A 26,522-nucleotide genomic window follows, 5' to 3' on the forward strand; every position below is an offset into this window, starting at 1 on the left:
CAAACTTCAAAGCAAGCTGGTGAGCTTCTGTTGGTACTTATTATGTTGCAGGCCACAGCTGAACTCCTACCATGTAAGCCTGGGCTGTAAGAGCTTCCTGTCTCTTTGCAGGAGGCCTTTTGTCCTCTAAGAAAAGCTTGCATTTCTCTGAGGATGAAAGAAATGAGCCTATCTCACTCCCCCCAGGCCTTTTGGATTGTAACTGTATGGAGTCAGTATGTATCCTAGTTCCAACCTCACCCAACCTCCTTTATCCTCTCTGGATATTGTACTTCATGTCTGTTTCTATTCCATTGTCACTGCAGCATGTTCGTGCTTAGTGGAAGCCTTGTGTTACTCTATTAAAGCCTCTACAAATCCAAATAAATAATTGTCTCATTAGTGATGGGAATCAGCTTTTTTCCTGCTGCTATTCTGCCTGTCTTCAATGCTAATCAGCCACAGAAATGTTCCAGTTCAGAGTTTTTATTCTCCTTTTCTTTTTTCACCTTAAGAGAATGTCTAGTAATGTAGTTCTAGCCTATATTCAAGAAAATGCTCAGCAGGAAGCAGCTGGCACATGGCACCTTTCACAGGTGTTGTACTTGCCAAAGCCACTTAATACAAGCTCATACCTGGCTAAATATTTAGAGATTTTTTGGAAGCAGCAGTGCCTTATAGGCAGTAGTCCTTATATGTAGAATGGTGAAAACATGATGGCTCTTCTTTCCTCAGGGCTCCAGAGAATCATCATTTTGCCTTCGAAGGAGAGATGGAGAACAGTGTCTACAAGGTGACACAGGGTCCTCTGGCACATCCCAGCTATCAGCTTCAGTTTGCCGTGCAGCAACTTCAGCAGCAGAAACTTCAGGCAAGACAGCTGTTGGAGCAAAACCAAACACGGGAACAGGTAACCAAGAAAAAGTCCTGTCTGGGATGTAGCAGTGCTGACTTAGATGTGCAGAACAAACCCAGAGACAGTGCATAGGGCAGAGATTTTGTGAAGGAAGTAGCTCTTAAAGTGGGTTGCAACAAAACCAGTATTACCTGCAGTGATTTTGATAGCATTTTGATACTGTGGTTCCCAATAGCTTCTTCTATTACGTTGACATTGTAAGAGCTGGAGGAAATCTGAAAAAGTATTTGTATTATTGATGTACTGGATGACTCCTAGATGCCAAAGGTGAACCACTATGTATGGAACAGTATTTCCATTCTGCCAGGAGAATCTTTCAAGGTTATAATGACTTAATTGATACACTTGTTACCTTACTTTGTTATTATGGAGAGAGAGAAATGTATTCTGAGTGATTTCCCAAAGGCTTCCCTGCTGAAAAGGAGGAAGCCTTTGGGTGAACAAACCCTCATTCAAAACAGCTTGGTTTCCAATAGCAAGGAGCTGATTGTTAGCAGGCTGGCATGACTGGATTCCCATGAACAGACCTAACACCTGGAGGTCTGGACACCCACTCTCCCTCCTGTGAAGCAGATGGTTTATTAGTCAGGTCCTTGAGAATAGGTTATAGGCAAATTGCCTTCATCCTTTTCTGGGAGCATCTTGAAGGAGAGGCCCTTCTTTTTTTTGTTCCTTGCTCTCCTTCTTTCAAGGCTCTTACTTAGCCATGTAGCTTCCATCCTCAACTTCTCTCACCTACAGTCTTCTCATCCCCACTCCGTGCAGAAGGTCTTCCTTTCATCTCTGTCCACTGGGCTCTGGGTGGGCAGATGTGGCTGCTCCTGAGCTCAGGAAAGGGCCATAAACTGCCTTGTGCCTGTGAGGAGGCTGGAGCTGGCCATGGGACCTGGCGGAGCCTTCTTCTAACTGCTGACATTGATGTTATTCTTGGCCTGGGGCAGAGCCATTACTCAGGAGTTTCTGTTAAAATGATTCTTTGTTAAACCTCCTCTCACCCCCACAACATCCCCCCTGCTTTCTCTCCCTCCCTTCTCCTTCTGAGAAGAAGAAGCATTTTGGAGTTGCTGTATTGAGGCTATTGCCATGCTGCAGGATTCAGGCTGCACTGAGTTTGACATTAATGAAAAAAAAAAACCACTTAGTGGACATGGGGGCCTTCAGACTTTCTGTCATGAATAAAATGTGGTCTTAATAAAATGACTGTCTCTTGGACACTTCCTGTCCAAGACATTGTTCAAAGCCAGCCATTCCTCCTCTTCCAGTCACATTTGCATCAATCCTCTGATGCCCATCCTGCCAGTCATGGCACTGCCCTTGTCTTCCCCTGCACCCTCTCTAGCTTTCTGTCACTGACCTCTTCCTTCTGCTAGTTAGCTTCTCAGACTTCAGCTCTTTAACTTGGCCTTTCTAAGAACTGCCTTCTTGTTTCTGCTGCTTATTCATTCTCTGACCTGCATCTTCCCACTCATGCTGCTTTGACTTCTGCACCACTGTTTCATGCTGACCCTCATTTGTCTTCCCTTTTTAGTTAGAGTTCATGTAGCTTATCCTAGCCTGCATGGCTTTACCATATTTCCTTGTCAATGTCACCTATGCTACCTATCTCCCATTGCCTGCTGTTTTGTTTCTCTTCCTTCCTATGTTATATCTGCTCCATCCCTTGTTGTCTTGCCTGCTACATTCAAATTTGTCAGTCTCCCCTCAGCAGAAGAAATATATCCCTCAAGACTGAAAAGGCCTATCACTTCAAAGAGTGTCATCATCTCTCTCCTTTGGGGAGTGCATGCAGAATATCTCTGAGACTGTTTCATCTGATTGTTCAAGTTCTTGTTATGGTTACAAGGCAGACTAGCCATTTGTCAGTAGCTGAAGCACATCTATGAATTAATGTATCTTGAGGTGCACCCTGAGTGTGGCCTGACCAATCAGCATGGCTAGATGCCAGTCTTTCCTTTGTCTCCAGCAAAGGGACTAGTTACCTGTATGACTACATATATGTGATCAAGTAACAGAAGCACCATGACTAATAACATAGTAAATGCTTCTCCTGTACATTAACCAGCTCAGTATGTTGGAGATGAGATGGATGTACTGGAAAGCATGGACTTTTCTAGTCAATTATTTTTGTCATAAGAATCCCTCCATCTACCATGCAGTAGATCTGTCCTGTCATGTGTGTTAACATGAAGGCTTGTTATGGGCTTTGTTGCAGCACTCACTCTTGGCTGAGCACTTCCCAGACATGTAAGAATGGTGATGATTTCTCCAGGCACTTAACAATCTGTGGAATATCAAATACTGTGTGGGTGGAGGAAGAGGAATAATAACGAACAGTTTTCACTCATTGTAAGCAGAAGCTAGTTCACACAGTGTAGTATGGTAGAAATAGACCCTTGATGCCAGAATAGGTACTTGATTACTTGGACAAAAACACCAAACTGACTGGATGAGAATCTAAGAAACAAATAGGTGGAATGATATGGACCAGGAACAGACACAGTACAGACCTTGAGAAAAGTGAATAAAAACAGAAAGGGGGGAAGAGTTTGAAAGTAGAGACAAGAAGCTTAAATCTGATATCGGTAAATCAAGGAACAAGAATTACAAAATCAAACCAAAAGACAAGCAGAACAGGCTTATAGCAGTATTTTTAATGTTTAAAGGAGACTCATGTGACATGTTATGACCTAGATGTTATTATCACTGCTGCAGTTGGCAAGACAGTTAATATACCATCATTGTTTATTCTCTAATTGTTTCCTGTACTGGAAAGATGCCATTAGCTGTCAGGGAGGTTCCTTCTTTGTGTGACTATGTTCTGTCTGCTTAGCATAGCATCTACTGGGTTTAAAATTTTATGCCAAACATTTCACATGGGAAAAAAGCTAAATTAAAACAAGGGAAGTACAATTGTATGGTGGAATGATGCCCGTCAGTCCTGCTAACATCAAAAAGGCTCATGTTAAATAAGACATGAATCATGTTAATAAGTTGTGTGGGCAGTTATGTGATCACATTTTCAATCACAAATTCAAGTAGATTTTATACTGTAGAAGATTAGGCTAAATTAATCTTAAATAATTCTCCTCTCAATTTAAAAATTCAGAGTACGTGCTCAGAAGTATTCCTCATTTTGTGAAGTTCAGCAAGTTTTTTGTCTTTTAATATTTGTGATTCTCTTCTGACATCCTTTACCATTTATTTAGATCTGACTGGAAATGCTGAGTACTGTGAATTATATTCCTGGTATTCCTAGAACTATATTATTGCTGCCTGAGGATACAGGGCATCTCTGAATGCAGCCTCAAACAACATTAAACTGTATTCTAAACTGTTATGTATGGAACTGCTGTCAGATTTGCAGTGTCTCTTTTCCTTCAGTTTCTCATTCATTCTTGTTTTGCAGCTTTCTCCCTCAGCTTGTTTCCCCACTAAATGTTCTAACTGCCATTTTTCCTATTTGAGTCTTGTGATACTGATGAGTCAAAGTCTCAGTGTAAGTAAAACAGAACAACCATTCTGAAAGCAGTAGTCTGAGCTGATTTATACCAGCTGAAATTTTGTCCCCATGTTTCTGATCCTGTCACTATTATTAGAACTATGATAACGCCCAGATGTATTAACTATCTTTCCATTACAATGGAACAGCCCAATCCTTGCCCCAGAGAGCTAGCAGTACCAAGAGAAATAAAACAGAAGGCACCAAGTCAACTGAATACAGTATATTATTTTTGTGCTCTGAAGAATTTAGCAAAGACGACATGGTTCAGGACAGTCTGTGCATACCATGAGCTTGTGCTTCTTTAAGACCCCAAGATACTCTTCTTAGTGCAGTTTAACACTGTGGTAGTTAATAGTACATTTTGAGCCTGCTCTTTATGGCCACTTTGTTAATTTTCAATTCAACCCATTGTTGTATCCGAACTGATTTAACTGAATGCATTAGTATGTGTCCAAAAGAATTTCCACTAAACAATTTATATGATTGGAAAGGTCTTCCAAGGCTTTTAATTTTCTGTATTTTTGTAATGTTATCTGAAACACAGTTGCTTTTCTGAAAGTGGTGGGTTGTGTTTTGTTGGGTTTGCTTTTTGCCTTTTTTTTTTTTTAACTTAAAACCTCATTATTGTTTGTTGCTTATAAACATCTCAGTTTGCAGGGCTTTGGAACTGGCTGCATGGATCTTTATGCAGTACATGTGTGTGTGTGTGTGTCTGTCAGTTCTCATACACTGCTGAGTCTCTCATCTTTTTCAGATTTGCTGATCCAATTGAATGTGAATCACTGTGGGATAGAAATCTCGCAGCCATGTTTTGTACAAATTTCATTAAAATCAAGAGCCATATATCTGGGAAGGGGGGTTCAGCTACTGTTCCCATTAAGGCAAAGGCGGCAGCATGAGACCACTCCTAATTAGACAGCACAAAATCAACACAAGAGTGCCCAGACCCAAGAAGGGAGGCATAATTTGGAGTATGCTTTATATTAGATACTGTAAGAGAGATTCACAGGAAATGAGCTTCATTACCTCCTCTGGTCACACAACGAACATGTTTTTGCTTGCAGCATTTGTTCCATTACTGTCCTAGGGATGGTGTTAGATACAGGGATGGTAAGTGCCAGGAACATTCTTTCTGTTTATGAAGATCATTAATATATCTACTTTTCTTCAAAGTACTACACTACCTCTCTACTTTTAATCACTAACAGCCCAAACTTACCTGCTACTGACTAATACTCCTAGACGTTCATTGTCCTTACTGACAAGGTGTACAATTGAGATTTTCTAATTTAAAAAATTCTCTTTTTTGTACAGGTAATACTTTGTGTACGGTGTTGTAGATATTGAAGCAAGAAGATACTGCTTCAGTCTGTGATGTAGGGAAAAATACTTTCTCTAGCAGTGCTAACATTCTTTGTGGACAAGACAGGGTTAATGCTGTTCCTTCTCCCCAGAAAATTGTGCACAAAAATTAACTCACTGATAATTTACAGAAATTTTAGCTAAAACATCTTATAGCTTTTTTAGTATTTTTCAGATTTGTAGCTCTAGAGACTTGAGGAGCAAATGTCTCCTCAACATCAAGTTAAATCTGCCAGCCTGGGAATGTAATTAAAAGTTTTTCACTTGAAGCAGCAGTAGTTGTAGGGTGCTTGCTACCTGCTTCAGGACTGCATCAGTCAGGGTTTGTCTAGGCTTCTGCTCGCCCTAGACCCTTCACCTTCAGAATCCTGAGTGATAAGGTCTGTCTCCTATGTTTTGGACGTGCTGAAAGCTTCCCAGCCCTTCCTTTGTGTGGTCAGGCTCTGCTCTCTGCGGCTGTCCTCTTCATTTGCACAGAAGCTTCTCCTCGTTTCCTGTCCTATCCCCATGGAGTTCACAGCAGGGCAGAATACTCTGCAGCTGAATCCAGAAGCCATGGTCCTTGTCAGCCTCCAGTCTCCCAGTCCTTGCCTGGAAGACAGCCAGAATCTCAGCACAGTGTGGAGACAAAGGCATTTTCAGAAGTCTGTAACCCCCAAGAAAAACATCCATGACCTTTTTTTAGGCAGGTTTGAACACAGTTTTTGCAGATCAGACTTTGTTAGAGTATCCATGCTTGCTGTTTCTTCAGAGTCATGGACTTCCTTGCCAGTGCATATTAACACAGGGACAGGGTTAGGACTGTTGTTGTGGACTCCAGGATCTTAGTGATTTTAGTAACAAGAAAAGAAATTTACAGGAAAAATGCATGATATCAAAAGAACTTACAGAAAAGATGGATAATATTTCACAGTGAAATGTCGCTGCTGAATAGGAAGTAGGTGCAGTCACTTGAGGGTCTCCATCCCATCCTTACAATGTGTCAGGCTCTGAGATGCAAGGACTAAGCCAAGTTCCATTTTAGTTTTTTTTTCCAGGGAGAGGTGGGGTGTGACTGCTCTTTTCCAGGCCTCTGCACTTGTACTAGCTTCCTTGTTGAGAATCTGGAAGCTGCAATCAAGGTAGAGCCTCAGGGAAGGGAGAGGTTAAGAAGGATTGGGAGCTCAAGGGCGGCTTGTCAGTGAGCTCTAGTTAGGAAACAGGCCAGTTTTGGCTCCTGCACTTCCTTCTCTCCCTAGAATTCTGCCTGTCAGAAACGCCTTCCCACACACCACTGCTATGCCATTTGCCAGAGAATTGCGGGGGAGAGGGGCTTTTCCTGTCTGTATGCTGAGACTCAGCCAGCTCTCAGACTGTGGTTTTCTCTGGAGCCTGGAGCTCATTTGCTGTGGCTTTGTGTATTTTCCACCCGAGGAGAAACTGAGGACACACTCAGTGAAGGGCACTGCTCCCAGGGTCACAGGGAGGGCTCAGCTCTTCCCCTTATCTCCTATCACTGACCTCTGAATGCCAAAGTACAAGGTTACAGTATTGCCTCTGTGCTGGAATCTGACTGACTTCGAGGAAAGACAAAGCAGAGCTCCCAGCAGGTTGCTCCTTTCTGAAAAGAGTTTAGCAGTCTGCAGAGCTCCCAGAGGGGAAATATTCTCCACTCCCTGCTTTGGTAGGCCATTTCTCAGTTCTCCAGTGTCTAATGACATGCAGATCCTTTTGTTCCCTGTGTCAGATCTCCAACACGCTTACTCTCCCACTTGCTATAGGAATAGAAATATTTTCTGTTCCCTGATATTACTGGGGATTTCCTTTTTGTCAGTGGTGGACTTAACGTTCCTTTTTCAGAAGAAAGTACTGTAGAACTCTTCTGTTATTCCTACACAGTTAGCCCAAATAAGTAGCATTGTATCATCTTCCACATAACCTTTCTCTTTCCTAGAACTGTGTCTCAATCCTGCCTCCCATGTAAAGAATAATTTAGCAAGATAATGCAGAAAGTCAATGTAATGAAATATTTACTTCTTTGTGGATGGAAGCCTACTGCAAGATTAGATTGAGGATTGGGCCTCTTGTTTCTTAATCTAGAATGGTAGAATTCTGTGGCAGTAATGAGGTTCCTGGCTTCCAAGGGCATAAAATTCACTGACTTAACAACTTAACTCTTTATGTGGGGGACTTTCCCTGGAGCCCTGGGGTTGCTTTCACCAGACAGACATTATCCCTCTCAAAAATGTCACCCACCTTCATCAGCATTCTCAGCAATGTTCACAGAAGCAGTCACCAATTACTATGGGATTTTTTTTCTATTTTTACCCAGGCTGTTTTTGCCAACCGCTCACAATCCAGCACCAGTCATATATCTGTGCCAGCTGGCTCTGATGCCCGCAAGACATCAAGTGGCACTTCTAGTATCCAGAAGGCAGCCAGTTTGCACAAAGTGATGCCATCCCAGAGTACAGCTCCTCAGCTGGTTCCAAAGCCTCCAACAAACCACAGACAGGCAATGATCAGAAAGGCTCCAGCCCAGAGGATTTCCAAGTAAGTTCTATCTTTTTCATCCACAATAGGGAGTTGGCACTGGTGACCCTTGAAAATGAAGATTAGACAAGAAACTGTCTACGTCTGACTCTGACAGATCATTTTGGCTGTGCTGTCCAGGATAAGTCTCAGAATAACCTGAGGTGTGCATATGAAATAAGCATTGCACTGTATTGCAGTTGTGTGTTTCACAAGGGTATGGAAGGTAACTGTAGCATCATACAAAGGTAAGGACATAGGAGCTGTCAGATTAATCCCAGAGTGGGATTCAGTAATGTAAATACAGGTTGGTAGTGGCATTTTGGATGCCCAGGGCTATTCCACCTGACTTCCAGCTGCACTTCCAGATGAATACAGGTCTTCTGTAGATCTTGTGTTGTATCTGTCAGTCCCATACAGATGTCTCAAATAACTTGAGAGCATCAATGTTTTTTTTTGCAGCATCCTCTGACCTACCAGATTCTAGCCCCCATCAAAGATCACACAGAGGGAGTGACTTAAGGGCCTAAACATAGATGTCACTCCCTCTGTCTGATCTTTGATGGGAGCTAGAATCTGGTGGGTCAGAGGAAGGCGCAAAAAAAAAAATAGCCAAAACAAAGCAACAAGGCAATTTAATACCTTTAAGAAGATAATCTGCCCCTGAGCCAAGTTTTCCCATAAATTTAATACACTATGTTGGATTTAGGCCTTCAAGCAAAAGTGTTTATTTCATTTGAAATGTTTATATTGTGCCTGATGTAATGATAGCTTTTCTTATTAACTGTAGAAATCCTTCTTTTAACTTTTAGTAAGCTTTTAGTTAAATAATGCTTGCTATTCCAAGGTAAGTGGATGGACTTGACAGTTATCTTTAAAAACAAACGCTGTCTCTAAAAACAAACAATATTCACCATGAAGTTTTGCATACTGATTGTAAGTTTCCTTCCTTTCCATTTCTTGTCTTCTCTTTTGTGCATTATGAGAAAATGTGAGCAAAACTTCTGGGTTTTCAGCTTCCTCAGCTCTCTCTTTATCTCCTCTTAAATGGCAGAACTGCTTTTTTCTAAATCCTTCATCACTTTTTTCCTCATATATCCTGAAACTTGTTTCATCCTGAAAAATTGATTTCATAACTTCCTTCCTTGTCCTTACTCTACAGTCAGAAGAGTTGTAAAGCTTTCAGAGCAAGCTCCTGTGAGATTTCCTGATTCTGTTTTCACTTCCTGTTTAAAGAGAGAAGTTTTAGTTTTAGATGACTGATGAAAGACACCTTATGAAGATGAAGTCACTGTGTGTGAATCAAATCTAGAACTGCAAGGCATATTTAAGGAACTTGAACAGAACTGCTTTGGGGAAGTTTGTGTATTTGCTGCCTGTACTCTTGCTATCTTAAGAGACAGCACACAGAGTTAATCCCCCAAAACTATTTAAAAAGAAAACAAGATGTTAGTAAATTTTGTCAGCTCAGCAAATGCAGATGTGAGCATCAGGTCTGGCAGGTATGCTCTGGTTGCTTTGCTATCTGATTTCTTTCATGTTGGGTGGCTCTTGTTAGTACAGGTGACAGGCTGTGTCAGTGGGTTTCTCTGCTGGGCAGCAGGGATGTGTATTTGAAGATGCCGGTGTGCTGTGCTCACTTCTTGGCAAAGGAAATGTTTATCCTTGTGAGATGGAATTGCAGCTCCTTGGACAGACTTTACTTTGCTGCATTTTTGTGGTTTCTGCTCTGTGACAGGCAGGAGTGTGGGAAAACCGGAAAAAGTTCAGCACCAAAAATGCACAGAAGGGGGAAAAAAAGCAAAAGATTCCTTCAGAATTTTAGAAAACTAATCCAAGTATTGAAGGCTGCGAGGAGCCGCTCCGGAAATATTTTCCAAGTTGCCTTTCAGTCTCCAGCACAAGGCTCCAAACCCATTCTTGCCATTCATGGGATCTTGCAGTAACATTTTTTCACTTACATGGAAAACAACAGTGCCTAGCTATATTTCCAGCACACTGAGAGCTGATGGTTTAAAAAGTGCCATGTCTCAGATTAATTTAATCCATTCATTGTTGTCAGGAAAAGACCAGATACACATCTACAGAGGGGAGTGAATGGAGAAAAGCCTCTGTGTCAAGGGAATATAGACTAGAGAGGAAAAATATGTCCTGAGTGCTCCAGCCTGTTTTCTACAGTCCCTGATAATTTGTACAGACAAATTCTGTAGTCTGCTTTCAAAAAATTCTCGTGTTAGAAACTCCAGAGTGTGCTATAAAAATCTATTTAAGAATCTAGACAACTTTTTAATCAGCTAGCTTCTCCTGATGTGCTATCTGAATTTTTCCTTTGTTTCAGCCTGTTGTACCTCGTTCCTTCCTGAACCTTAAACACTTTCTCATGTAAATACTTTCCATCTTTTGAATATCCTTTTACTTATTGGAGTAACCTAATTTAGCTTAGACTTGTTGAGGTTTTGTTAACTTCAGATAGGAGTTCTACCTGCCAAGTCCTTAATTGTCTTGAATTTACTGTATTTTCTTCAATTTGTCAGAGTGCTTGGACTGTGGCACCCAAAAGAGTACTTTTCCAGTGAGACTACCATGTCATTAGGCTATGACATGGCAAATATCCCTCTCCTTAACATCTTTTTGGCTGCTTCATTTGTCGCTCAGGTCACTTTAGATTTGGTGCCTCCTCTCACTCCCTAATATTTCTTGGCTGTTTTTCTGATCTCTTTCCTCAAAGAGAATCTCAGGGCTATGTATTATTTCTACAAGACTCACTGAAATGAATCCCATTCTGTTGTTAAAGCTCTCATGTCTCTTTCTCCTCCATGTATTTCAGTAAGACAGACCTTATTTCTGTTTGCTCTTGCACTGCCTGGCTTTGTTTCACATCTTAACAGAGATCATCTTTTTGAAGTTGTTTCTAGAATTCCTCCAGAAACAGGACTGTGATGACAAAACTGAAATCAACTTTGTCTCTTTGACCTATCTCCTTCTTGCATGCCTTACCAATTCTCTCCCAGCCAGCACACATGGCTTCTAGAAAAGGAAGAAACAAGAAGTAGAAAACTCAGCTACAAACAGAATGAGATGCTGAAGGTGAACATTACTAACTAATTCAAAAACTGTCTAGTAACTTGGACACTTTCCTGGTTGAAACATAAAGGAAAAAAGTAGTGGAACAGCCAGACAATTCAGTCTTGTCTTTTCAGTTCCTGGCTTCTCTTGTTTTTGTAAAAGGTGGTAGGTTGACTTTGTAATGGATTGTGTCCAAAGCAGACTCCTTGCTTAAACTAACAGAGTGGAAAACTGGGGCCCATATTAAGGTGTGGAAAAAGACTAACTGGGAGAAATGGTTCAGTATGCAGCTCTATGCTGAAATAAAGTGCCATGAAATGGTCTCACAGAGGTCTGTAGTTTTGAGTAAATGTGCTCAAAGCACTGATAGGTAGTTTTTGAGCAGCTAACACAACAAGCTCTTTTTTCTTTCCCAGAGTCAGATTGGGTCTTTCCCACTGCTCATGCTGCCACTGCTATTGACAGGTCTGTGAACCATGAAGAGACCTGCTGATATTCTGAGATACAGATCACAGATACAGTATTTATAAGCTATGGAATGAAGCAGATGTTCCTAGAAGCAGTATTTGGTGTATGGAATCTTCACATTACAGATGACAGCATGCAAAGTAGAAAAATACATTAGCTCAGCTGTTCACCAGAGTGAAATGGTGGTAGATGAAAAATCTTTCAGCTTTTAGGAATGACTGAGTCGTAATAAATACACATTTCTGTGCTATCATTCACATAGTAACTTGTCAGAAATCTTATCTCTGTGACAGTGTGAAGAAGTGTAAGGCTTTGAACAACCTGTGAACAGAACTATCAGTCAAAGAAAACATCTCAGAAAAATTGATCTGTCAATATTAGACCACTATATATAAGGAGAGGAAATGCTAGGTAGGGAAAAAGAGCATTTTGTTCAAGACGTTATCAGAGAGAGACCAAGAAGATCACCAAGTTTACCAACAGTAGACTGGAACATTACAAACTATTGGCAATATTTGATCAGCATGGCATAATTTCTTGTACTGAACATCTCTGTAAATGTCATAACAACTCTATTCAGGAAGCCTTTTGAAATAAATATTCCGTTCAAGTCCCACCACCACAGCACAAATATTTCTACCATGTTCTCTTTTGTTTTACATGGTGCCAGCAGTAGAAGAGCCAAAGTTCTTCTCTATTTTAACTAATACAAAAACAGGGTAGAAGGGATCCATTTCTCCAGGATTTAGGAAATCTATCCCAGAGCGGGGAGGAGTCCTGACTGCAGTTGGACACAGAAGTAGACAGGTTTTTTGGGATGCACTGGCCAAGCCTAGCAAATGTGCCAAAAGCAGATGATGATCACAGAGTGAACCCTGTAAAAAAATATGGCTCTGTTTTGTGTCATGTCTTGTCCATGCATGAAGTGTCTTTAGTGAGCTGGTTACATCACACACATGAACTGAGTGCCCACTGAAAACAGGACAGGCAGCAGATCACACATCTGGCAGTTACTGGAACCCCCTTGACTGTTTTGCTACTGCTCTGCTGCAGCACACTCATTTTTTCAGCTCCTGAATATCTGGGTTAATCAGGCTGCCTGACCCTGAGACATTTTTGGCAGTAAAAGCAATGCATCTGAGAGACATGCCTTGATTCAAGCCTGACACAGCTGGGCTCACTGGACCTGTAGCTTGTAGCCCTTGACTAGCCTCAGATCATACACACAGATACACGTGCAGGGGTACCTTCTCCAAGAACAACAAAGAGGAACAAGCCTCTCTGGCTTTGGGTCTTTACATCAGTTGCTGTCCTCTTGTCAAACCTGGGCTTTTTGTGATGTGAATGTATTAGAGTCAGATCGGTTTGGTTCCACTGGAACTTTAGATGCATCTGTACCATCCGAGAAACAGGTTGTTAAAACAAAGATGTTCAAAATTCAGTCAAAGAAGTATTTCTCTTTCACCTGTGGAACAGAATTTGCAGTCTAAGGCTGGGCAGCTTAGTGCTAGTCTAGTACCTAAATTAAGGAAGCTATCAGTTTTGAGGAGGAATTAGCTGTATAGGAGATAGAGAAGAGCAATGACAGATATTTAAAGGAGGGGATGGTTAGGACTGGTTTTGTTTGTACTGAAGAAGAAATGGAGAACATAACAATGGATTGCACTGGAGAAGTGGAAGCAAAAACAACACAGACATTAAAAGTAGGAAACTGAGAAAAGGCAGTAGGATTTCAGCCAGCCCAAGGAGGAAGAAAGTGGAAAGGGATTACTTCAGTTTAAACAGTGAATATGTTCTGGCACTGCAGCTTCCATCATGACAGCACAGAGAGTATGAGAAAGTGAGCTTAGCGTGGTGGGAGATCCCAGGAGCAGAGTTATGAGAATGAGCTCTCAGTTAGGTGACTGTGGAAACTGCAAAAATCAAGGTACCCAATGTTGGGGGTAGGCAGAGAAGAAGGGCAAGTCTGTAGAGATAAAGAAATGTTCTGAACAATAAGGTAGAAGAGTGACTGTTCCCTGTTTTGCTTTTTCATTGTTGTTGTACTTGCTGGCATTCTTGTTTACTTTTTCAACTACTAGTCTTGCATTCTACTTGGGTTGAATTTGGCTGTCAGTTGTGCTGTGTTAACAAAGTGAACAAGCTAATTATCAACATGGAACCTCTATGCAAAAAGCATAAAGATCCATCTGGATTCTCTGCTCCCAGAAGGACCATGCTGTATCAGCACAAAAAACCCCATAAGTACACATCCAAAATTCTCCCCAATAGACAATAACCACAGAAACAGGCACCTCATTGATAATAGCATTTCCAGCTGAGGCTGACTGAAGTAAGGGGTTATGGTATGCAAATGTATCTGCATCCCTCTCCCTTCATGTGTGGACTCCATTTCACTGAAATCCAGCTGAAAGAAGATTCAGGAGTCCCTCACAGATCTTTTAGCTGTCAGAAACACTTGGGTTACTGGCAACTTGCTGACCTTGAAACACGGTAGCAAAAGGTTTCAGATAAAACCATAGAAACTGCACGTGTTTAAACAGCAAATAACAGTCTGTTAGTTGTCAGGGCATCCCATGGGGATTGGTGATTATGATGTTCTTCAGGGGAAGAGCTGACAGCAACTCAAACAGTGCAGACTGAAAGAGTGAAGAAGGACTCTGGCAGAGATGAGTGTACACACAGAAGTCTGTAGGGATCGGAAATGAGTTGGACCAGAAGGAAGAATAAGGGAGGAGAGGACAAATCAGGAATAGATGGATAATTGTATAAATTTTTAAGGCTAGAACAGATGCTTACAGCTATATAGCTTGCCCTTTTCTTGTGAGTAGACCCAATTTTTCTGTAGGAGAACCTGTCTCAGTTTGGTAATGAACCTTTGTGAGTAACAGTGCAGTTGTAGTCTACAGAGTATAATTTTGCTGTAACTTGAGTGCTGAGATCAATGTAGAAGGATTTGCATAAGGTATCTGCCTGAGGAATGGCACTGGATTACTGAAAATTAAATGCATCCCATGTGTCTCAGTTTGCAAGATAAGTGAGAAATCTTGGCTAAATGAGCTCTCTCTGCTGAGGCAAGAGGCAAAGAGTTAACTTTTGAATTTAGCATGTTTTGACAACATGTGCATTTCTGTGCAACAGTTGCTTAATCACTTAAATTCAAATCACTGGACTAAGATAACCACAGCATTACTAGTTGCAATGTATGTTGGTGGTCCAATACAATTTACTATGCTCTTTATTCTCCAGAATCAGCTTCCAAGGCACATGAGACAATTAAGTGTTTTAGTCACATCAAAGTCTTCCTGGTGGCTTGACTGTTCATTTGTCTTGCTCTGCTTTTTTGGAGTTAGTTGCTGCCACTGCCTTTTTCATACCATGTTCAGGCACAGCTTCATGGTTACAGTCCCAGTGAGATTATGTAAACAAGGGGAATTCTCAGGTTTTTGAGACTTTTATTCTTCCTTGCACTATCACTTCATCTCTCTCTCTAATTTTATGGTTTTACCTCTTAGGGTCAGCTCCACTGAAAAGCAGCTGATTGGATTCCAGACCAGCCTTCACAGTGCTGCATCCTGTGAGCCAGGGGCATACTCCACAGGTGAGTGACAGTGCCAGAGACCGTGAAAGTGGGGTGGGCATGCTGGGATGCTTTCATCTTTCTCAGGAACTGTCAGGGAGAAAACTATCAGCAAGAAGAAACACAGCTGCCTCCTCTGCATGTAGTGGTTCCTAGGTAACAGTCTGGGTTCAGCTGTGCAGGGAATTTATACCCCCTGGGATTAAAAAGACTAAACAGAAGGGAGCAAAGGCTGAGTTTCTTAGAGTTGGAAGACTCCTTAAAATATGGCTGAGGAGGAAAAAAACCCACCTTGGCTCAGATAGTTCCTTTGTGCTTTAGACTTTGGCTCAAGATGCTCTCTTGTTTAAGCTTGGCCTGTAATAAAGGGCCAGGACATTCTTTACATTTTTCTTTGGTCTTGCAGAAAAGCTCTTAGTGCAGAAAGACATAGCTGAGACTTGTGAATCAGCTGCATAGTGAAGTCAATCAGTAGAGCTGAAAGTATCTGACTGAAAATCACTGAGAGTTACAGAATCAAATCTTCATCATTCCCTAGTGGCTAATTAATTCAGACAGGTTTATCTGCTGATAAGTTCTCAGCAAATGAGGGCCCAATCAGTTTTTCATTTATGCAGACTTACTGGCAGGTAGAGAATAGTCTTGTAAACCCATACTACCTGTGGCTCACAGTGATTTGTGATAGTGCTGTATGGACACATTATGTTTCTGAATGCTTTGAAAAATTATGTTTCTGGCCTTCTGTTTTGCAATGGAACTGTGAAAACATGACTTAAGTATCATTAATGCAGTGATCTCTGTGTTTTTAGAGGCTGAAAGAAAAGTTTGTGGAGGGGTGAACTACCCAGTTCATCTCTTGAATATTTATCTCTGAAACTTAAAGTAGGACGTTTCCATTATTTATGTCAGTGATTTTTTTGCTGATCTTCTAGTACAAACATTTAGCTAATGCACTTAACATACGGTTCCAAACTGCCTCCCACACTTCATCACCTGCCAAAAACTCCAGTTATCCTACCAGACAATTTATAGGATGAGTGGCCATAGTCAGTATGAAACACCCTATGGTACATTGGAAAGTGACAGTGTACTCTGACATATAGTGGGATTAGCAACATAAAATTATGTTGCTCTTGTGTTATATGTATAGCTGAATCAAAAGTTTTGGTCTACTGTATAGAGCAATTTAAGTTTTTAGTGCAGTATATAAAACAAGGTTACAGATAAACTTAAAAGTAAATGTAAAAATTAAGTTCCTAATACATTGACAAAAGTGGTTTGTTGAGTGGACTTACATGAAGATGTTTGAGTGCCTAATTCTGCCTTCTTTTTCACATTTTCAAGAGTACTGTTATAGTTGCCACCTTGTAATTTTAACCTTTCCAAGAGAGTCTCTCCATTTCCTCTGGATACTGTTGTTATGTGTATCCATGATAACTGTAGGTAGCATTTTGTTATCCTTCCCCATTTCTGTGAATACCTATGCAGTGCATGCATAAAGATGGATGATAATATTAATGATGGTATGCAACAGACAGAGCTGGAGGAGTAATAGAGGCTAGATAACAACTGTAAAGTTCAGGGTAGTCACTTCTCTGTGAATACTTGTAATCCAGTGAAAATTGAGAACTTGAGCTCATGTTTCCTTCTGTAGAACTGGCCTAGCTGCGTTGTGCTAAGCTACCCTCTCTGAAGCTGAAACAAAGGGTTAGCCTGCTACTTAAGGAAGAGTATTAGGGCTTAGATAAAGCCCAGGTTTGGCTGGGGGTAGGCTAATAGAACCATGGTGGGTGGGTCACTCAAAGCTTCCTTTCTGCTAAAAGAGGTACATAGCTCCAAGAACAGTGCTAAATATTGCTGTGATTAAACTAACTAGAGCAAAACGTTTGTTCTTGGAAACGGGAATATTTTCTTCAGCTTTGCACCAAGCCACTGGTATGTGTCAGAGGCTGTTGTGCCCAGTTTATGTGTCTCAGAAACTACTCTGCAGTAGTAGTCCCTGTTGCAGGAACAGCTGTTTTTCTTCTTCACTCTCTCCATTGATTGCTTATGCTAGGGCCCTGATTTCCTCTCAGCAGCAGTTTACTTGGGGTTACTGTTTCACATGTATTTAGTATCTTAGATACCAACTAGAGAGATTGGACACACAAGTCATAAAGCAAATCGCAGAATAAACTGCAAGCATTTAAAGATGGAAGGCTGTGAAAAGCTGCAGATATAAAAGAGGAACCAGACAGAACCTCTGTATAAACACATACACACAGATGTTCAGAGATGTCTGAGAAGCTTGAATAGGCCTTCTCCTCTAACAGCCTATCTGAGAATAGTTATGGGGCTCAGTGAAAAAGCATAAATGTGTCATGAGGGATCTTACCTCAAGCCAGGATGATGCTCAGTGGAAGAGAGAGTTGAGCAGTAAGGAAACTTTTAACTAGACTGTCCAGAAGACAGTTCACTAGTGGTTAGTGCTGCAACTGTAAAATAGCAATTGTAGACACTGTTGTGCAGTGGGCTCAGGCTCTTGAGAACAGATCCTTTGAAATAAAAGGGAAATAAAAATCAACATTTCTGCAAAGTAGCTCAGGATTCTGAAACAAGCCACCACTACAATGAAAGTAGCCTCACCTTCATTTCATAGAGAGGCAGAAGTTGTGGGAGCTGTCTGTCACTGGTGTAGTGAGAGAGAAGGCAGTGAGCCCCATGACTCTATACAGAGAGGAAGCTAAATTTGCAAGGTAGCAAATGGGGGCTACTTGAAGTGTCTGAAGAAACACATTCTTAGCAAAATCTGTGGAAGTTTAGCAGGATTTATTCTAATAAAGAAAGACTAAGAATTACTACGTCTAGGGAACATGTAAATTGCATGTGACCTGAGTTTTCATTGAACACCTAGCCACTGGTGCGTTTCTGAAAATACAGCCATTATCACATTGCTTTTTTTATTCTGTTTTTCTTTGAGGATCCCTCAGCATTACACTGATTGTTTCCTGTTTCATGGAATTTAGCAATTCAATTAGGATTATTGACACAGAGTGATTTTGAATTAAGGAACCAGTTCTCTTTTCAAAGTCTTCTTCAGAGTATAGCTTGCTGAGTAACAGCTAAGTACTGTGGTTGCTTGTTCAGGTCCAGGTTCATAATCAGACTGATTAACAGTAATGCAGTTTTATTGTGTTGATATTTATATTACTAGTATCCACATAACTTTTCCACTGTGTCTGCTGAGAGGAGAAAAAGCCCATTAGAATTAGGGGATGTAAAAATTAATAATATACATTTCAAGTTTGACAGTGAAGACCACTAATTCATGCAAAGTCTTGGATTTCCACCTAGTCTGGTTGAAAACACGAGTCCAAAACTAATTTATTTGTATGTTAGTTCTCTGGAGAATACTTGATGCAGAAAGTGAGTGTCAAAACTCAGCCTGAAACTAGGATGGATCTTCTTGAGCAAGTTGGTATGGACTCAATTTTATTTGCCATGATTTTCAGTTCTGTAGCTGTGCTTAGTTGCAGGGTGGTGAACAGTTGTCTGTTTATTTTGGACATTCACCTGCCCCCGTATCTGCATGAATGCCAAGTCCAGAAAGTATGCAACTCTTTGAAATAAAGTGTTATCTTCTATAAGGGCTTAAAACTGCATCCTGAGCTGCAAAGAGACTAGAAGAATATGGGGATTAATAAAATGGTTTGGATTTAATCCATGTAGAAGGCAGGCTGCTATTCTTCATTTTCTAGTGGTATTCTTCTTTAGGCTAAGGTGGAGTAAAGTGTCCAAATGCCATCCAAATATAATGAATGTGTAAGCAGTATGGAGCAATGAATGGAGCCTGCTTGTAAATTAGTGACATTAACAAGCACTTTTGTACTTACACTTCTCACCATCTAGCACACTCCAGAATTTTTTCATTTTACAGAAAATCTATAAGTAGACTGTGTATTTCTGAAGTTTTTAATATCCAAAATTATTGTATGGACCTTCAAAACAAGGTCATGTCTTGTTATTGAGACCTGAAATTAGAGTTAGCATTGGAGGTGCTAAGTCTTGACCGATTATTGTCTACGCACTGCTTGAAAATTGTTCTTGAAATGCAGCCTCTTTAGATTCCTTTAGCAGGTATGCAGAGGTACAGGTTTCTAAATTGTCCTAGTCCAGGAAAAAAAAAAAGGCAAGTAAACACCGCAGGCATATAAACAAGACACATACAATCACTTCATTTATTTTGCCAAATCTAAACAAACAAACAAAAAAGTGTGGAATTTGGAGATTCTTTTGTCTGCAAGAATCTCTCTACTCTCTTGGAGCATAAAGGGTGGAGATGGGATGTAATATGTACTGTTACCACTATGCATGGCCTGTATCAGACTTCCAGCCATTTGTTACAGTGGCGTGGAATTCCCAGCTGCCCAGCCTTGTCCAGGCTTCCTCAGCTTCTGCCAGGTTCCCTGCAGCCTTGGAAAGTAGTAGATTGTTGAACACCAATGTATTTATTTTTATGTTGTTACCACATTCCCAGGAGGAACCTTGACTATGATTTCAGCTGGTCTCACCACACTGTCCAAATCCTTCATCAGGAGCAGCTGGGAAAAGAAATCACTCAGGTTTCTACACAGCACATTGCTGCTATGCCTCCTCCCTCTCACTAATCCTGTTAATTCCAGTCTTCATTTGCACACTCCTGGAGAGCTGTGTTGTTGCTGTGATTGACTGCACAAATGGTCTTCACTTTAAAAGATGACCTTCAAATGGGCACCTCGAGTAACCTCTACCTCAGACTGCTTTGACTACTCAGGCACAAGATATCTTATGACACAAAAGAGCAGCTTTTGATGTCACCTCATTACTTATCCTAGTCCAGGAATGGAGTTATGATGAGCTCTTCCACATCAATCCTTTCAGAACCACCTGTCTGGCTGAGAAGCTCTGGGTGGATCATTGAAGAGGGAGCTCCTGTGTGATATCCAGCACTTAGCATCAAACTTTTCTGGTGTGTTCTCTTGTCCTGCATATAGCCTTTGTTAACAGCACTGCTGTCAGTATCTCTCTGTAATGTGTCTCCATGCAGAGAAAGGATCATTAAGAAACAGAATTAGTCCCTTTTATCATACTTTGGAAAGCAGTGGAGCTTGAGTTGAATCTTACTATTGTGCCTCCCTTTTCGGGAGGGCAAAGAATCAGTTACAATGGAGGATATTTAGTTGCACATTTGTTCTCATAGTTATCTTCCTAAAGCCATTGGGTTTTTTATGCATCACAAAAACATCCTGAATAATTTCTCTCTTACCCCTGCTGACTTCCACAGTTCTGTAAAGAGGGCACACAGGAAGGGGGTAAAAATAATTTCACTCCCTGCCTTAGCTGATGAATCAGTCCCAGGTCAGATAATGGCACACAAGCCTGTAATACCAGATGGGCCAGAAGGGAAAGGAGAAGGGTAAAGAGGCTTTCTTTTTACCCCATTTCTTAGTACTCTTTGGAGGGGCAGGGAACCATTATCTTATGACTAACAATGAGCAAATATTGATGTTTTAAATCAGTACCTTTAAAATAGATACAGGTTATCAACTGGACATGACTATGTTTGAGTTTACCCAGTTCTTTGAGAAGTGTATGTAAGTCTCATTAAGCCTCAGCAGAGTGGAAAGTGCTGCCAGCAGCATTCCAGGCCCTTCCCAGATGATGTTAAGAAGATAATATCCAACTCAGCCCTCGCCTCTCCGATAGAATTGAGGGTCAGTGTTCACTTCTAATCAACAGAAATTACATTTATTCCTTACCTTGTGAGAGCAACCTGCTTCTCACATCCTCACTCAACCTTTTGCCTTTCTTTTATGAAAGGAAGGAGCTTTTTCCTGTTGCTGCTGATCTTATGACACTGAAAGGACATGCCACATATCAGAACTCTTCCTGAGAAAGCAGGAGAAAATGGAAAGAACAGTCTTTAGAAATGAGCTTCCCTGTCCAAGAGCTAGAGCTTAGCTTGAATCTCAGGAGCCTTCGCTTCTGATAAACTCCAAAGCAGGATAAGTAAAGATTGCAGGCAGTTGGCATTCTTGCCTGACTCGAGGCTGGCATTGCTTGTTCTCAGTAGTGAGGCGACTGCAAACTGCCTGTATTTCCTTGCTGTGTTGGAAATGTCATCCAAGATCAGGTGTGCAAAGGCTGGGGAGAGGTTATATAATACTTTGGCTGTTTCTGTCTCACATCTGGTCCTTTGGCATTAAGCTACCTATAGAGAGGATGACTTTGCCCATCCAAATTGGATTTTGTTTTAATCTGGCATTGTTTTATTGAGGCTGAAAATAGAAGCCAAAATGTGTGTGAATAGGCTAGAACATGTGTCTGAAGTTATGAAATGAAATGTGAGGAAGAGCCAGAGAAGTGAGAGCCACAGTGAACCAGGGAGTAGAGAGGTGAATAAGAGAAATCAGGAAGAAGGCTGTCAAGTACAGAAGAGCACTAGCAGTTGGCATGAGTGTGTGGTGTGTGGTCTTTAACATGGGGAGCAGGAAGGCTCATGCTGACTTCCACTGGTATTTCTGTACTTGTCAGTGAGTCTGCTCACTGTTTTTTTATGTAGGAAGACTTCACTGGAATACAGTTGTGTGTACTGTTCATGACATACACATCACACTCCCCACACACACTCAGACATCCACACCTCCCCACCCCCCAAGAAAATTTTCATGACTTGGAACTGCTGCTTTCCTTTGCCTTCCTGGTCCAGCAAGTCAGGTTGAAATTGTGCCCAAAATATGGGGGAGGGAAGGCTGGCTTTCTGTTGTCAGCTGTCCTGGCTTGCTAGTGTCAGTCACCCATAGATATAAATAAAACCCATTTATTTATTGCCTTTCTTAGTTATACTATATATTATCAAGAGAATGCTGGGCATCATTCTATGATCAGAAATTCACTCTGGGATAAAAAAAATCTGAATTTCTAGGATAATCTTAGCTTTTCAGGGAGAAAGGAAGTTCCTTTTTTCAGCACTAGGTTCAGGAGGCTTCAGTACACTGCTCAGTTCTCCCACAAACTTTCTGTGAGTTAGATGCAACAGTCCAAACCAGCTGTTAAAACTGTTAGCAGGGGTTCCTGAGCCAGTACTGTCATCTAGCTTTGTGCTCTTCTCTGTTGTATTCCTGCAGCTTGGAAGCACAGTAGATTAGGTGCTGGTTTGTGAGCAAAGCTATGTATGTCTGTGCTGGGAAAGTCTGTATGGCACTGAATTCCAGTGTGCAGATATCTCTTAAATGACTTCGTGCAACTCCTTTGATTTTCTTGTGACTCAGAATCATATCCATAAAAGGGAGGTGATCCTTTTCTTCCCACTGTGACTGTTCTGAGTTTTTGAGGTGCAGTCATGGATGACATAATAGTGTGTAAACATGTGGACAGACATATGGGCAGATACTCTGACACCTCCTGGGAGGCAGAGAATAAAGGAAGCTCATGCTGTTGTATGTGGTGATTCACTGCAATGACTTTATCACTGGAGAGAATCAACCCTTAAAGTTGGCTGCTGTCAGCAGTGAGCTCTTTCTCTGTTCCCCCTACCCAACCAGAACCTCCATCTACTCAATTACAAGGAGGTGGAATGCTCACCAGCAGCTTTAAAATGATAAAACTTATAAGAATTACATACATTAATATTTATGAAATTACTGAATTGGCAACGAGCTGCACTCTTGTTAAGAACTTAGATATTTACTTGTAGACACAGGAATGCCCCTCTCTGTGCCGAGTCCTCAAGGTAATCATACAAGAACTCAAGGAAAGTGATTCTAATTCAGTTTGTGAGAAAAGACAAATGGTGCCATGCATTTCTGTAGGGATAGGAAGGCTCAACCATCTTCAAAACAGGAAAATGAGGTTGAAGTTGGCTGCCTTCTCTCATGTGTCTTTGTTTCCTTAATTTCAGCATATTGCCAAGGGATGCATTATTGGACTGGTATCCTATCTTAACGCATATGGTTGACAGTTTGGTTCCTAATTCAGTTTTCAAACTTTCTGTGCAGTGACATAGCTGGCAATTCCACTTTCTAAATATCTTACCAGTTCCTCTGTGCTCTGTGATGTTTGGCTCTCTGCTGGACTTTCAGGGAGAGTGTATTTTCTTTAAATATAGCAATATTTTTAATAAACAGCTCTCAACAAATGTCACTCATGTTTAGAAGCCAGCTGATGTGCCAAATACACAGGACAAGCTTTACCTACTAGATTAGCTGTAAAATGCAAGCAGTCCAAAATTAACTTGGTACATTTCTAAGTGTTTTGGATTTTTCTTTTTTAAAGGGCTATCTAAGGATGTTTAAGTGAAACAAGTAAAGATGACATTGACATTTTCCCATAATGTGCCTAAATAGTAAAATGCTGTGGTATGTAGCAGTCAAAACTGTATCTTTATAATAGTGGGGGGGGGGCAAAATTCCATATTCCCATTTTGTTTCCTTTTAAAGATCAACATTCACACCCCTAGCTCTCCTGCACCAAGGTCCTCAGCATGTGTTGGAGTGGGGAAGTAGACTCCTATGCAGGCAAATGAGTAAAAAACCCAAAGAAAGAGAAGAAGCATACTGATATGAAGGAAAGATTTAGAGGGTGAAGGTGAAGAGATGAGTCACATGAGTCAGAAGCAAAAGTGAGGAAGGTATTCTGGTGCTCAAAAGGAATACCAAGAGTACTTTTTCACACAGTAGCTTACTATGCTAGGTTTTGTTACACTGGTCTGTGATCTCATCTATTGAGGCAGAGAGGTTGTGTGATAGGGACACCCAGGTTTCTGGTGATGGCTGAGATTTGCAGAGCAGTGCAGCAGTTTTTCCTAAAAAACAGTCCTCCATGATTACTTGAAATCTTTGAGTAAAGAAAGTTTGGTTTTTTTCCTAGCTTCTGCTCGCAGAGAAGGATTAACTCAGAACTTCAGGTGAGGAACCCCAGGAGTTGCATCAACAATGGACAAAGGAAGAAGCAGCAGCAGTGACTTCACATCACTTCACACCATCACATTCCTGTATCAGTCTAAAAGGAGAGAAGAGGAGGCCTTGGTGAGAGAACAACCCACTGAAAAGAGTATCTAAACATCTGTGAAAGCAGATTGTGTGATACACCTGGAAGCTGAGGTGAAGGAATGCTTCTGAGAGCTTCTGCTGCTAAGTCTTTATCACTTCCTCCTATTTCTTCCTGATCACTAACTGTGAGATCTTTCTGTAAGAGAAGAGATCTTTCCTGTAGCTGTTCTTCCTAAAGTCCAGGTTTGAGCATAAAGTCTCACTTGCTCAGCCATTTCAATCTGTTCTTGTCTGGTAATAGCCAAGATTCCATGCTTTCCTCACAGGGCAACTATCAGCAGAGAAAAATATTAGAAAATGAGACTGAAGATGTCTGTGTTGGTTGCCGCCTTGAATTTTGGCACAGAGCCATAGAAATTAACAGTTTAAATAAAGTAATTTCATTTGTTTGTTTTGGTTATAATTTCAGTTATTAATTCACACACCCAAATATTTGCTGTTGTTATACTAGACAAGATTTTAAATCTGTCTTTGTTTCACTGTGGGATACTTGTATTCTGTGTGGCTTGTTTTGCATTTTGATTTCTGTTTGCTTAGACTTTGTAAACTTTTTTAATTGGCTGATGTTTTCAGACCCAGGCTTGAACCCTAAGGCCCAGGTGGCTCTTATCAGTTGCAATACTGTCTTGGTGAAGCACTCTAGTTAAAATTTGCCTAGTGTTATGAAAATTAGTTTGCTTGTGTTAGAAAATAATGTCAGCAGCTGGAAATTGTATTGGAGAGAAGATCCATCCATCCATCCTTAAAATGAACAGGAAGCAGCTTCAGCTCTGGCTCTTTGCTGGTGCCAAGTTAAAGGAAAACTCAGTAGTTTGCCACTTCTGCCTTGTCCAACAGCCTGTGATTGATAGTTCTTAAAGGTAAAAAGTCTTCTCTTGCTTGTATCAGAGTCTTCAGAGATTAGATTCAACATCTTGTTTGATCTCTTTTCTTACTCCACTTTCCCCTGTCTTTTCTAGTTTTTATAGTCAGTGTTAAGAGATCGTTCAAATGTGTTGACAAGTAGATAGTGATCAACCCAAAGGACTGACAGAAGAAAGTGTATCAGAGGGGTAAGGTGTTTTCTCTTGAAACGATTATGTTCTTGTTAACTCTTGAATTCTACATATTTTCTGTCACTCAATACCAGATAAATTGTGAGAAGGTTAAATAATTATGTTCATACCTTATTAGTTTCACCACCACTCACTTCAGGCATGAATTCATAGGATAGAATGTGCATTTTTCTATTTCTGGTACAGTCACACATGTGACACATTGAATACTTCACTTATCCAAAATGCAGCTCTCTGATACAGCTGTTTCCTTCATTTCCTTATCTTTATTTCCATTAGACAGTCAGGATAACATTCACTTTCTTCACATTTTTGTTGGTTCATGATTAGTGAAAGTTTAGTTGCAGAAGTTGTTACTTCAGACTTGTGCACATTCTCAGCAGCTGTGGGCTTCAGGATACACCTTCTCTAGATGTGTCTTCTCACAGCCTACTCTGCTATGCGTGGTATTGGCTATCACCTCCAGCTTGTTCAGAGGGGCTACTTCCATGTAAGATTTAGCTTCAGTAAATAACAATTCCATTCCTTTCTTCCAAAGGATCTGAGTTATCCTTATTCCAGTGGGTTTTATGTACAGGATTGAGTAGCTGTAGATATACATCCTTGTGGACCTCTCATCTCTGCTTTTGTTCTCTAGTTTGTTTGTTCAGGTTATCACAGCTACTGCTGAAAACTGTAGAGAGGTTTGTAGGATAGAGATTTAGTTAGCTCAGGAAAGGTGATTGTCTTATAGGAATCATTGTCAAAAGCAACATTCTTACATCTTTGTAAAGAAAATTACCAATTAGTGCTGGCTTATTATGAACACAGGTGAATTGTTTTTTCAGCTTTGCCAGTCTCACACCCACTTATTTTAGAATAATCATTTGAACTTGGTTATAGACGTTTTTCCTGAACTTCTTTGCTTTGCATGTTAGATGTAGCCAACCCCCTCATCTGTAACTGTGATGACTTAGTAGCAGTATATTAAATATCCTATCTCTAAATTTTTTTAAATATTCAGGAAAATTCACAG

The 26,522-nt window shown here is 40.8% G+C and overlaps 1 protein-coding gene across 5 annotated transcripts in view; it reads left to right on the plus strand.

Moving 5' to 3' along the window:
• TTLL5 (tubulin tyrosine ligase like 5) overlaps window positions 1-24,841 on the plus strand; it is a 121,739-nt gene extending 96,898 nt beyond the window's left edge. For 4 of the 5 annotated variants that reach the window (XM_063399022.1, XM_063399026.1, XM_063399023.1 and 1 more), the window contains 4 exons: window positions 715-889; window positions 8,071-8,291; window positions 15,320-15,405; window positions 24,271-24,841. In XM_063399022.1, the coding sequence (XP_063255092.1) occupies window positions 715-889; window positions 8,071-8,291; window positions 15,320-15,405; window positions 24,271-24,311 (523 nt within the window). In that variant the 3' untranslated portion in view covers window positions 24,312-24,841. Of the gene's footprint in view, window positions 1-714; window positions 890-8,070; window positions 8,292-15,319; window positions 15,406-24,270 lie in introns of those variants that run through there. The other variant, XM_063399027.1, reaches the window with a different exon arrangement.
• Window positions 24,842-26,522: the final 1,681 nt, after the last annotated feature.

The sequence above is a fragment of the Prinia subflava genome, chromosome 5 (assembly GCF_021018805.1).
Source record: "Prinia subflava isolate CZ2003 ecotype Zambia chromosome 5, Cam_Psub_1.2, whole genome shotgun sequence".
NCBI lineage: Eukaryota > Metazoa > Chordata > Aves > Passeriformes > Cisticolidae > Prinia > Prinia subflava.